Below are 14,525 nucleotides of genomic sequence, written 5' to 3' on the forward strand. Positions count from 1 at the left end.
GACCACATCTAGTGGGAGTATTGATGAGGCCATATATTTGTTTCTCCATTCAGAAGCACGCATCCAAATTATGCTGTGCGCACCATTGATACAAGTGCCAAATCATAAAATAACAAATAAAAACTCAAGTAAAGCCCTAAACATTCTGCAATTTCAGATCAGAATTGCACTTGCACCAAACACTAGTAAATGTCTCCCAGTATAATGGCTTCTAATCAACTATGAGCTTAATCCAACATATTGTTGCAGCTTTGTCTTAGTCAACTTTCAGAAGAAAGAATAAGAACAAAAAAGAAATGTAACATGATGGCAGCCTTTCCAAATAGGTATAAAGTCACGGTGACCCTGCATTCATTTTCAATGAGGACTGAAACCACAAAAGGTCTGGCGTGATTTCAGTGGTACTGCTGCAACCACAAACAAAATGCAATTACTCCTCCTAGTGGATTTTTGGTAACTTTCTCAGGACTTGATGCCATCAATTATAACTTCACCTCAGAATTGCCACCAGTCTCAAAAACTGATCAATATAATTCCACAAGCAGATTTAAATATTTTGCACAAACAAGTCAAATTTAATTAGTTTAGTTCTTCTTGAGTACAGTTATATGCTAGTTAACAAAATGTGTTTGACTTTGCAGGTGTTGTATTTTTGAGTCAAGATGCAGGTTTTAATAGGTACCAAAAATTGAATCTTTTTAACTTTACATTATTTGCCTCATACAATGAATTTCCTGGGCAGAGATGCAAGAATTAAATATGTCCTCATATATACAGCACTGTCAGCTTCATACAAAGACTAATTCAGGGGAATGCTCTCCATACTGCCCAACAAAGTGCTTCAGAATATCCCCACTACATCAGTGTGACATTTCAATTTCCCACAGTCGTCTCCCTTAATTAGGTGAGAGAAACCATTGACACAAGAGAAAAACCAGAAGAAAGCAGAAAGTTTTGTGTAAAAACAACCTAATTTACAAAGTTAAAACAGAAACCACTGAAAATACTCAGTGCATCAGTCTGTTATGGCAAGTTAACGTTTCAGGTGGATGGATTTTCATCAGAACCCAAAACTCCGACTTAGTTTCCCTCTTTGTCGCTGATGCACGACATGCTGATTATTTCCAGCATTTCGTGTTACTCTCAGATTTTCAGCATCCGCAATTTTTACCCTCTATTTATTTACATAATGCTCACTGAGAGTCAATTGGGAGGACTCATGCCTTTGAGTCGGAGTTTTTTTGTTTTCAATACCTTCTGCAACTTGACAGTTATATGTCGTATCTTGGCTCTCTTTCAGTACAGTAGGAGTATTGTATTACTGCAGGTACAGCCTTTCAGATTCAATTTTAATTTCACATCTCTCAAGTCAAAATAGGAATCCCAGGACATTATTTTGAAAAAAAAAGCAGGGAAATTATTAATAGTAACCAAGTATTTATCCCACAATAGCAAGGCAAAAAAAGAATCAAGTAATTGTTTTCTGTGAGGGCTTTTTGTACATGACAACATAGCAAAAGTACTCCTTCAGCTGCATGGTGATTTGGAATGTCCTGAACACAAGGCAGAAAGCAATATGAATGCACTTTTTAATTAGTTCTTTGTATTAGGTACTCATGATTATTGTCAACCATTTTAACTCTCGGCATAAATGAATTATCGAATTATTGGACAAAATATTAAGGGATAGGATAAACCTACACTTGTAGAGACAGGGATTGATCAAGGATAGTCAGGTTGGCTTAGTTAAGTGGGGAGCAGGGGCGTCCTTCCAAACTAATTTGAATTCAAACAGGTGTGGTGACGAGGATAGTACATTTGATGGACTTCAGTAAGTTCCCAGGCAACCAAAAGATAAGAGCTCATGAGATCCAGGACAATTTAGCAAATTGGATCTGAAATTGACTTGGTCATAAGACCAATGGTCAATGGCAATGATTGAGGATTGCTTTGTGATCAGAAGCTTGTGACCTGCGATGTATTGCAGAGATCAGTATTGAGACCCTTACTGTTATACACATTAAATATCTGGATGTGAATATAGGAGTAAGTTTGCATGGGAGAGCAATGGCAGTTGATCGTGAAAAATATGTGGTGATGCATTTTAGGAGGATATACACAATGAATGTTAAGATTCTAGAAAATACTGAGCAACAGAGAGATATTAGTGTACATATCCAAGGAACTCCGATGGCAGCAGTCCAAGTGGATAAGGTAATTAAGAAGACATATGTGATACATTCCTTCTGGTGCATAGAATTTAAGAACAGGAAAATAAAGTGCTACTACACAAAACATTAGTTAAGCCGCAACTGGAGTAATCACTGCAGTTCTGGTCACCACATTACATGAAGGATGTGATTGCACTGGAGAGTGCAGAGGAGAATGAGCAAGATATTCCCTGGTTTTGGCTATGAGGAGAGAATGGGCAGCCTGTGTTTGTTTTCTATGAAGCTGGGAAGGCCAAGGATAAACAAAATTATGAGGGCATAGATGGAGTAGATAGTGAGAAGCTTTTTCCATTATCAGAACTATTTATAACTAAAGAACATAGATGTGAGGTAACGGGTAGGAGACTTAGAGGAAGAATTTTTTCACCAAGGTGGTTGTTTTCTGGAATGCACTGACTCGAGGTGGGGGGAAAGGGAGCTGAGGTACTCTCACACATTTAATAATTATTTAGATAAGCATGGGCTGAGTTCCAGAAAATTGGATTAGTAATTATAGGTCCACGATGCCTACACAAAGTGGGTCAGAGGGCCTGTTTCTGAGCTGGATGATTCCGTGCCTCACACCAATTCATTTTCTGCTTTTCCAAAATTTTGCATTTAGCATGTGACTCAATTGATTATCCCACTAATGCATCTTAAAAGATTACCCTTCATGGAAGTCATTTGCTGAACTGAAATACGTAGCAGATAATGAATATTAGGGAGCATTAGAACATAAAATTTTAAATCATGAGTTCAAATAACTTTGTGAATCATTCCAGCCAAGTTTCAGTGCTTAATAATTAATCCAGAGCCAGGTGCTAGATTATATTTGTGTGATCATTACTTGGCTTCCATTACTAAAGTAATCCACAAGTAAATGTCCTGTGATTATGCTCATCAAACTACATGACTATCTCCTATCCATACATTATTAAATGGCTTGTATCTGGCATGTTCTTTCTGAGAGCAAAGCTTATTTTCCAAGTCATGATATTGACACATGATTTATGCATAGTTTAAGACTGAAACTGCCTGGCCATGCTTCTGCTCTCTGGAAATTCGAACTTCTATCTCAATTCTTCTTTATTTAATTAAAGAAATTTCAACATACTGGTGTAAAAAATGCCATTTCATCACATATGACTTTGGAACCACTGTATTTATTTTCTTCAGTTCAAGGTTTAGCACACCGATAGAAAAGCTTTTCCTGTGCAAGCTTTGATATCTAGCATACATTCACTCCCAAGTCTTACACACGACTGCCGGAGGGCAAAGATACAGTTACAGTTGTTCACCATCCAAGTGCAGTTCTCTTTCTGAGTCAAAATCAACTTTCACAAGCCAGGCTTTTGCAAAAATCTGGGTCATAAATGTTAATGTTCATTCTGAGATAAGGCACAATTTGAAATGGTCATGCACATGCTCCAATCACTTTATCGTGCTCTTAAGACAGTTCAAATCTGTGCTTTTTACTTTCTGGTTTACGGTCTGTGAAAACACAACATGTGCCTCAACCAATCTGATGGCATGCCCATTGCTGGATGGCTTGATTTTTGTGGGCAGGATGAATTTTAAGCAAATGATTGAAAATAATAGAAACTCCACAAAACCAGGAGTGAGAAGGAAGAGGACATGACCATCAAAAAGCAAAAGTTATCATTGACCTAAGATGGAAAGGTGGAAGTTGTGAGCAGAACTCAGGGCTGGAAGTGATTATAAATTTTAGGAGCATTGGGTTACTTATTCATAGCTAGTGTAAGATCTATTCTCTGCACAGATGAGGCAAAGAGACTTGAAGCTGATGCATTGAGTTACAATGCTCAAAGAAATGATTGCCCAAATGAAATGTTAGGAGGAAATAAGTGTTTTATTTCACTTATTGTTGAATGTCCTTACTTAATTTATAACATGGAAATATGTTTTAGGTAAAGTTATTGTTATTAATGATTTTTTAAAAGAATAATGATCAAAGACATTTAAAGGTTCAATAGCCTTTGACAGCAGTACAGGCTATCAAGTTAGTCTGAGGCAAGGACCTTGGAACTGCTGCCCGAGGCCTCGTCATCACTCAATGTGTGTGCCATTTCCTGCAGGCAGGCTGCAGTTGTGAGAGGAAGGACTCCCATTCCCCCAACCCTCCCAGGGCTACAAATGGTAAGTACTGAGTAACAATGGTAACAGAGAATTTATTGAGCAGCCTAATATCTGTATTCTATTCTGCAAAAAGAATCAGCAAATGAAACATAATGAACTGGAGTTTGGCAGAGGCTGGTAACTTTGGAGATGACAAAGGGTTTCAGTTGCAATGGGGAAATAAAGTTGGAGTGGGTGCAGAGTTTGCAGGCCAAATCAACCAATCAATGGGTTGAGGACAAAAACAAATACAAACAGGAGGTGGGATGAAAGAATAAGAAATGAGGTTATTAGTGAGGCTCCAAACAGAATGGTTTAGGTCCTGTTTGTGAAGAAAGAGAAAAAGCCCCGTCTCAACAATGAAATACAAGATTTACAGAGGTAGTCACATATCATTCCCACTATCTCAAAGCTGCTACGCATATAAAATGGAAAGACCATATCAAGATAACAAAGAAAATAATCTTGACAAAATGCTAAGAAACAATGCCCTTGGTTGAATACATTTTTGTTTCAACAAATGTCTCAAGTTGTGCCCTGGATTACAAGCTCAGAAATGATGCATTCACAGAATCTGGAGTTGCACATTCTCTCTGTGACTATGCGATTTCCTCTGGGTGCTCCAGTTTCCTCCCACATGCCAAAAAATGTGTAGGTTGGCAGGTTAATTGGATACTATAAATTGCCTTTGGTGTGTAAGTGAGTGGTAGAATCTGGATGGGAATGTGGGGAGAATAAAATGGGTTGGTGTAAAATTCATGTAAAAAAAAATGGTTGTTCAAAGGTCACCAAGAACTCAGTGGGCATAAGGGCTGTATCACTCTTTAACTTTAATGTACAGAGGATATATTTCCAAATACTTAAATATTGTTTTACATTATCAAAGAAACCGAAATGACATTCAGCACTCAGCACCAAGCAAACAACTTTTCAATTCTGAATGTAAATAACAAATTATTTTGGAAATAGTGGGGTTGCCTCCAGGTGCTCCAATTTCCTCTCACTTTCCAAAGATATGCAGGTTGGTAGGTTATTTGGCCACTGTAAATTGCGCCTATTGTGTACATAAACAGTATAGTCCAGGTGGAGGGGTTGATGAGAGTGTGGGAAGAATAGGTTACAGGAAAACCAATCGGGAATGGGATTGCTCTGAGCTGGCATAGACTCAAATAGGCTGAACTGGGTTCTTACGTTGTAAATATGGAAAAGCTAACTGGAAAAACAAAACAAAAAAAATTCACTGTAGAACATAGAACAGTACGGCACAGGAACAGGCCTTTCAACCCATGACGTCTGTGCTGAGCGTGATGCCAAATTAAACTAATCCCTTCTGAACAAGATCCATATCCCTTCATTCTCTGCGCCTATCTAAAAGCCATTTGAACGCCGCTACTGTATCTACTTCCACTACCACCCCTGGCAGCATGTTCCAGGCACCTATCACTCTGTGTAAAACAAAACTTGCCCGCACATCCTCTTTAAACTTTCTCCCTCTCACCTTAAAGCTTTGCCCTTTTGTATTTGACTTAAAGCTATGCCCTCTTGTATTCCCTACTGTGCTCACGGACTGTAAGACATAGCCACAAGAACATTATTACGTTATGAATATCTCTGCCACTTGATAAAAGGTTTACCAATTACAAGGCTTGCATCAACCAAACAGGCCAACCTCTCTTCTTTTTTGCGTTGGTAAACTGCTTGAATCTGTGGTCAATAATCATCACAAAGAAGCCCTGAACCTCTTTATTTTAGTTCAGACCTGTTAACTTTCTCATTGAATTCAAATACACTCTACGTAGTTGGTCATTCATCAAAAGGAAATTATTCTTTGATTTTCAGAATATTAACAAATTAAATGTAACCACAAAATATTTTTTGAAATTACTCACCAATGGTCATTGATTCTGGGATAGTAGCTGCTGGCAAAAGACCACCAATGTCGGCCTGAAGAGGAGGAGTGACTTCAGTACTGTGTGAGGCAAATAGAGCACATCAGGAAAACAAAACCTGCCTTAGCATCAAAACTGTTCAGTAAAAGAAGCCATAGTGGTGTCTGTAAAAATTGGTTTCATATAGATTAGCATTATGGATAGCAACTAGAATATTTCTGAAAAGGAAATCAACCACCAACACTACAGTCAATGAGAACTATCATTAAATCATACCTGTACTGAAATTGGGATCCTTTCTGGGCAAGTTCAACAGCAAGTGTGGCATTTTCATGTTCATCGCAGTATACCAGGTTATCAGAAGTGGCATCTGTAATGCAATATAACTTAAATAATTTAGCACGCAGAAAATACATATGACAAATCCATTTTCTTCAACAAAGTATCTTATTTTGCATAATTACATTTATTATTTACCTTCAAACTTTCAGAAAACAACTCTAACTTTTCCTGGTTAGTTGCTATTATGCACAAACTTTCAGTGTGAGCAATATTTTAAAGATACCTTCCTAAGTTGGCTTCTTCAGCTAAATACTCATGACACTGAAAAAATCATGCAAAGTCAGAACTGAAAATGTTGTGTGCATTTCATCATACCATTTTCTGAAGGTATTGACTTTCAGCCATAATTCAGATCAAACCAGCTCAATTTCCAGTGCTACCATCTAAATGTAATTGCTGGGATCGGTTGCACAAATGCCACCGCACATCAAACCAAAACTCAAACCCACCATCTTGAAACACTTTCATTTTGCTCATTTTTAAGAACAATTTCCACGCTCAATTTCAGGATAAAGTTACAATTTTGGCTGAAAAACAGGTTAATGACCCCTGCATTGGATCCAGATCTCACATTTTATAAATAAAAAGATGATTGAATATATGTATTAAGAATAGAAACTCTACTAAGGTTTACTGATTATCACTTAACATTCTGTCAGATTGGGATTTAAAGAATCGAAGAACAGACACAATAGACCAATCATGCTGGCTGTAGCCAATGATTCCAAAGTGAACTGTCAGCATTCAGCCACTTCTGGTTAAGTATGTACTGGACCAGCAGATTCACTGTAGGTCCACGATATGTTGAGTGACAGATGTTGTCACATACGTCACACTGCTCCATTGCTGGATGCCACAGCCAAACATTCTGAAGATCAGAGTATACATTTAATTGAATGGGGATTCCCCACCAGGATATAAGATGGAAAATGTATTTTATACTCATTTATTTATTTTTACGTATTTATTTTCTACTTAATTTATTTTAATTTTCTTAGATGTTTAATGTACTTTAATATTTTATTTCCATTTTATTTACTGCAGTTTTAATTGTTTTAAAACAACTGAAGACATCAGGAGGAATTTAAAAACTGAAGCAAAGTTGTGACAACTTTGACAGGAGGTGAGCTCCACCCTGAATTCTTACCCCTTGTCCAAGGTTCTCAGGAGTACACTACCTTAGGCCTACTCACCACTGAGGCCTCACTTTACTCTGCTGAATACTTATGGGACGTGGTAGGTCTGCTCAACTGGCCCTTCACTTCAGGCCGAAGCAAGTGCAGGCAACAGGGACTGCAGGCACCAGCCAAAGCCAGCTCAATTCAACTCAGTTAATTTTCTTAATATTGTTCAATGATTAAATTTTGTCAAGAAATTTAGTTCTGCCTGAAAATCGTGAACTTTGCAGATTTTCACTATATCTAATAATTATGCCTTTGATGAGAAAACTATTCTTTATTTGTCATTTCACATACTAACGCACTTCAGTTCAATTTAGTGGATGCTTTACACTGACCAATCCTTGCACTTGAGTAAGGAGGGGAAAAGAAAAGCACACTGCAATTCACCCTGATCAAGCTTGGTTTCAGTTTAACCAATGAGGACATCCACAGGAAAGACACTCAAAGCAGACAAAATAATGAGGATGAAAGAAAAACACCTGGGAAAAATCCTGTTCTTCAAAAAAGGTAAATGATGCATCATGAAAAGCAAAACTGAAGGCAATGCCCAATTTTGAGCAGGTGATCATACTTTAATGAAGCACCAGAGGGAGCTGCAAGCTAATAAAGAATCAGTATAAATCACTGTTGTTTTCATGCACTTACCAGACTGAGAGCAGGAGCCAACTGCAATGACTGGAAAGAGAATGTCAGAACTGTCATTGTCATTCAAAACTTGTAGTGTATTCCAGCTGGACATTTGTGAAATGGAGATATTTCCCACAAGCGGTCTGAAAGATTGAAGAACATGAAAAACGATAAATGCAATCTTTAAAAAAGAAATCTGCAAGGCTTTTCTGTAAAGCATAACTAAAAGGAAAATATATTTTGAAAAATTGCCAATTCATCTATGACATCACTCAAAACCTCATTTTTTAAGCTCCTTCTTGCAATTGTTTTCTCTGCTCACTATTCACTTTAATTCTTTCACGTGTGTGCTCTTCAGCATTTATTTTGAATATGATTCCTGACATTTAATGAGCAAGATACTTTTCAACTGAGAGAGACAGATCCATTTTATAATCAAATAGCTTCATCACCTTTATCCTACCCCAAGATGTTCTATTTAATTCATTTTAAGGGAGCAGAGATTCACACTTCCTTGCAAAAATTTTTAAAAAGCCACCATTTCTATTAATCTTGGAAATTTTCCAGCAAGTTATGGAATAAGATTATAACAATTTTGAAGACTAGAGAATGTCTCCATTCGTCTGAAGTTATATGTTTAAAATCTAAATCTCAGATTCAATTTCTGTCAGATTAAGTACTCAAATTTTACCACCTAAAATTATGATCTAAAATGATAGCAATACCACCAATAGATCTACATTACATAATGTAAAATTCAATAACAACTTTCACTTAGAAGAAATAAACAACTGGTGAAAGAACCTTACCAATTAAATAATTTGACCTCTTTGTATTGCTTCTTCCAATAATTTACAAATATCTGCTGCTCCGAAGATATGTCAGAATTATTTTACCATCTTAAAAACTACCATTAAATATTTGATTAAATCTATCCATTCTGGAAAATTTCCCACAACCCTATACATTTATAGACTAACAGACGACAAAACATGGGCAAAATATACATTAAATGTTTTTTTACTTGAATGATAAACCACAACATCTACCTGCCCATTTTTGCCATCACATGAAAAAAATCCATTCAAGAATGGTGAAAAAAATATAGTTATTGCTTGTACCCATCAGCGTTAAATTAAAAGAAAATCAATGAGTAATGAATACAAAGTCGTGCATGTTACTCCATAGAGTAACATTTCATTTAACCTTCCATATTCTGCAACAGGACAATACTAAATAAATAAAACAACCTCTTGTAGATCTTTGCTGACATTCACAATTAATAATGGGAAAATATCAGCAAAATAAATTAAAATGTTTACATTTGTTTGTATTCATTCAGTTGAAGGGGTCATCACCAGGAGGTCTAATATTTAATGTTCATTGCTGATTGCCCCTGATCCAAAGAGGGAGGGATAGATGAACATCATCAGTGCCTCTGGAGTTACATATAAGCCAGAACAGTAAAGGAGGACAAATTTCCTTCCCTGGAGGTAATGAGTGAACCAGAAGACTTCTTTTTTATAACAATCCACTGCTTTCATTCAATACACTGCCTTTTTTTATTCTGGGTTAATATAATTAATTTAAATTTGACAGCAATCAATATGAATTTGAACTCATTCTCTGGTCCACACTTCTTGATACTGGTCCAGTAACTGAACCATTGTATTATGATACCTCATATGATACCTAACTGCCACAAAACAACTATATCTGAAATAATTTATGGATACCGCATGCTAAAATTCAACAGTCTTAATTTTCTCTCAACAGATTACTCATCATCAGCAATCTGACATTGCAAATATCGTTTTTGCAACAAAGAGATAGACAAAATGTCATGACTATTAATGTGAAAGGTTAAAATTCTGATGGTAGGTACTTAGTTTTGGATTTTAAAAAGTCACATTTTTATCTATGCTCTTAAAGTTTAGAATACTTTGCATATTCACAAGATTATGAAGTTTAAGAGTTATGGGCTTGTAATCAAGGGCATGAAAACGCACTGGGTTTCAGCGAGCTGTGAATTATAGAAGACCTGCACCCAGAACAAAAAGCACAAGAATACAGGAACTGGAATGGGGTATTCAGTTCCTCAGGCTTGACCACCATTCAATCAGATCTAGTGGATATGAACCTCAGAATGTATCTGCTTTTGCTTGAAAAACTTAAAGAGTATCCAAATGTTGTCCCATAAAGTTATGTTTCTTTGTTCCAGAGTTAAAGTTGTTTCTTCCGGTCAATGATGTGAAATTCTTAATCTTAAACATCTCAATCCATAAGTCCCTAATTTTCCAAACCAAAAGAAATCATGGAATCGATATTCATCATTTAACCTGTTAAGGTATGGCATTATTCTAGGGAATGTGCACTGGACCCAATTTAAGAATACATTCTTTTTGACATGAGGTGCCAAGAATGCAAAACTCGACATGCAAACTAACCAGAGTTCACCTCTACAAAACTTACTGTGCTGATCAGTTTAATTTTGGCAATGAACTTGGATTTTTTCATCTTATTCAACAATACAACTTAAAATTAAAGCTCAAACAATTGGGGCAAAAATATCATCCTGCCAAATGGAATGCATTTCATTTATCCATACTTTCCACTTCCTGTATCCAACACAATTCCCTATCCATGTTTAAATATTTATGTATTAGCATTTTAAATACAGGAAACTCTGGTATCTCCTTGTGATATTCCTGCATTTTCTTCTCATTTAACACTTCCTTTTCTTTGTTTTAGACCTCAAATGAAAATAATTAAACTTCTACATTCTTTTCGAATGATTATGGTGGAATAATTCTGCAAAATATTGGATAGAATTTAGTTTAGTCACACCCTGCTAAAATAGGACAGAAAAACAGAGCAGCAAAGAAAGAATTCTAGATTGCAGAGCTGCAAGGTGAAAAGGAAAAGAAGGAAATTGTATGCAAGAATAAAAACTGAAAATTTGAGTCCTTGAGAGACCAGGAACTAGTTCAAGTAACCAAATCTGGGTATAACAGGCGAGGGGAAAAAAGCAGATTTTGGTCAAGTTTGGTTCAGAAACACAGGGTAAAGGACATAATGGCAACCAGTAAAACACTGGAAGAGTGAGGCTGTAGGTGACAAAGGCATGGACATTGCTTTCAGCAACAAGTACACTGGAGGGAAAATTGCAGTTTTTCCAAATTAAAAATGGCACTCAGTGATACACATTGTTGAAAAAAATTCACAATACATGCTTGACCATAAATAACTTCAAGGGACTGTGTGCAAGATAAATTATCATATTGCTTTAAACTGTTTCTGACTAGCAATATATTGCAACTAGCGTAATATATCTAAATAATGTCTGTTGACCAAAAACTTGTGTAGAAATTTTATTTGCATAATAGGTTTCAGAATATCTTTCATAAACCTGAACCTACACACAATATGAGAAACTCCAGGTCAAGTCAACTTTACCTTAGGAAAATATATGGACTTGGAAGTTAAACTCAGGGTTGCATGGGATATCAAGTTTATGAACAGTCTGATTTAAACTTAGACACTGACCTGTGAGGAGATGGAACTGATGACTCAATGACAGAGTTTGTGCTTGGGACTGAACAAGTTAGCTGATCTACCCTATGATTAACTGACAGAAATTGTGACTGATCTAAGTATGATGTTAGACAATCCATCTGATATGACAGAGTTTAAGGCGGGTAGCAGGTGCTGAGGATTTTCAATGTACGTACACAATTATGAATAATTATGCTTTGTTGATACCATGGCATGTTATTATTGAAAATTCAGTTAAAATCTTTATTCTAAACAATAAAAAATTAGTATTTTGATTTTTGAAGGACTTAATTTGATTTTTGAATCTTTTAGAGTTCTTTGAAGATGTAACCAAAAGGGTAGATGAGGGTAGGGCAGTGGATGTTGTCTATTTAGACTTTAGCAAGGCCTTCAACAAGGTCCAACATGGCAGGCTGGTCTGGAAGGTTAGGTCCCATGGAATCCAGGGAGAGCTAGTTAGGTGGATTCAAAATTGGCTCGGAGGTAGGAAGCAGAGGGTGGTGGTTGTAAGTTGTTTCTCAGAATGGAGACTGGTGACTCGTGGTGTGCCTCAGGGGTCAGTTTTGGGACCTTTGTTATTCATTATTGAAATAAATGATTTGGATGTGAATGCACAAGGCTTGATCAGCAAGTTTGCAGATGACACGAACCTAGGAGGTGTTGTTGATAGTGAAGAAGGTTACAGTAGATTACCGGGGGATCTTCATCAGTTATGGAAATGAGCCGAGGAGTGGCAAATGAATTTCAATACAGTTAAGTGTGAGGTGAAGCATTTTGGAAAGTCAAACCAGAGTAGGACTTGTACTATGAATGATAGGGTATTGCAGAGTGTGATGGAACAAAGGGACCTAGTAGTACAAGTGCATAATTTGTTGAAAGCAGCGTCACAGGTAGACAGGGTGGTGAAAAATGCTTTTAGCACGCTGGCCTTCATCAATCAGGGCACTGAGTATAGGAGTTGGGACATTATGTTGCAGTTGTACAAGTCGTTGATGAGGCCGCACTTGGTATTGGTATATTATTGTCACTTGTACCAAGGTGCAGTGAAAAACTTGTCTTGCATACCGATCGTACAGGTCAATTCATTACGCAGTGCAGTTACATTGAGTTAGTACAGAGTGCATTGAGGTAGTACAGGTAAAAACAATAACAGTACAGAGTTAAGTGTCACAGCTACAGGAGAAGTGCACTGCAGGTAGACAATAAGGTGCAAGGTCGCAACAAGGTAGATTGTGAGGTCAAGAGTCCATCTCATTGTATAAGGGAACCATTCAATAGTCTTATCACAGTGGGATAGAAGCTGTCCTTGAGCCTGGTGGTACGTGCCCTCAGGCTCCTGTATCTTCTACCTGATGGAAGAGAAGAGAAGAGAGAATGACCCAGGTGGGTAGGGTCTTTGATTGTGCTGGCTGCTTCACCAAGGCAGCGAGAGGGAAAGAGAGTCCAAGGAGGGGAGGCTGATTTCTTGAGTACTATGTACAGTTTTTAATCACCCTGTCATGGAAAGACATGGTTAAACTGGAAAGAGTGCAGAAAAGATTTACAAGGATGTTGCCAGGACTAGGGGGCCCGAGTTATAGGGAGAGGTTGGCCAGGACAGGCCTTTATTCCTTGGAATGTTAGAGAATGAGAGGTGACCTTATAGAAGTGTTTTAAATTAAGAGAAACATAGATAAGGTGGACACTTACAGTCTTTTTCCCATGGTACGGAAGTTCAAAACTAGGGGGCACATTTAGGGTGAGAGAGGAAAGATTTAAAAGGGATCTGACGGGCAACTTTTTCACGCAGAGGGTGGTGAGTATATGAAGTGAGCTGCCAGAGGAAGTGGTTGAGGCAGGTACAATAGTATCACTTAAGAAGCACTTGGATAGGTACATGGAAGGGAGGGGCCTGGAGATATCCGGGCAAACACAGGAAATTGGGACGAGCGAGGTGGACAACGTGGTCAGCATGAACTCGTTGGGCCAAAGGGCCTGTATCTATGCTTTACAACTCTACTTACAGAATGTGATATGAGCCATTTCAATGAAGTAATTTTTGTCAATGGAAATACACTTATTAAAGATGGCACAAGTCAGTAGGTTCACTCATAGGTTGCCAACTTTCCATTTTACATTCTTGGTGTAGGGGGTGTGCATTCATGCAAATTATGATACTGTTCCACCCACGGAATTTTAAGACAAAAGCTTTTACTTTTAAACTTTCCCCTTCTCACCTTAAACCTAAGCCCTCTGGTATTTGACATTTCCACCCTTAGAGAGTTCATCGAGTTATACAGCACGGAAAGAGGCCCTTCAGCCAACTAGTCCATGCCAACCAAGATGCCCCATCCAAGCTAGTCTCATTTGCAAGCATTTGGCCCATAACCTTCTAAACCTTACCGATCCATGTACCTGTCCAACTGTCTTTTAAAAGTTGTTATTATACCTGCCTCAACCACTTTCTCTGGCAGTTCATTCAACGTAAATACCACTCTTTATGCAAAAAAAAGTTGCCTCTCATGTTCCTATTAAATCTTTCCCCTTTCACCTTAAACCTATTCCGTCAAGTTCTTGATTCCCTAACCTTGGGAAAAAGACTGAGT

At 37.5% G+C, this 14,525-nt stretch overlaps 1 protein-coding gene across 2 annotated transcripts in view; it reads right to left on the reverse strand.

Moving 5' to 3' along the window:
* The window catches only part of snx29 (sorting nexin 29), a 423,313-nt gene that overhangs the window by 355,925 nt on the left and 52,863 nt on the right, over positions 1–14,525 (reverse strand). For both annotated transcript variants that reach the window (XM_052021671.1, XM_052021672.1), the window contains exons 9-11: positions 8,404–8,528; positions 6,512–6,605; positions 6,236–6,315 (exon numbers count right to left, since the gene is read on the reverse strand). In XM_052021671.1, coding sequence (XP_051877631.1) covers positions 6,236–6,315; positions 6,512–6,605; positions 8,404–8,528 — 299 coding nt within the window. The remainder of the gene's footprint in view (positions 1–6,235; positions 6,316–6,511; positions 6,606–8,403; positions 8,529–14,525) is intronic.

This window comes from Pristis pectinata, chromosome 8, assembly GCF_009764475.1.
Source record: "Pristis pectinata isolate sPriPec2 chromosome 8, sPriPec2.1.pri, whole genome shotgun sequence".
Classification (NCBI taxonomy): domain Eukaryota; kingdom Metazoa; phylum Chordata; class Chondrichthyes; order Rhinopristiformes; family Pristidae; genus Pristis; species Pristis pectinata.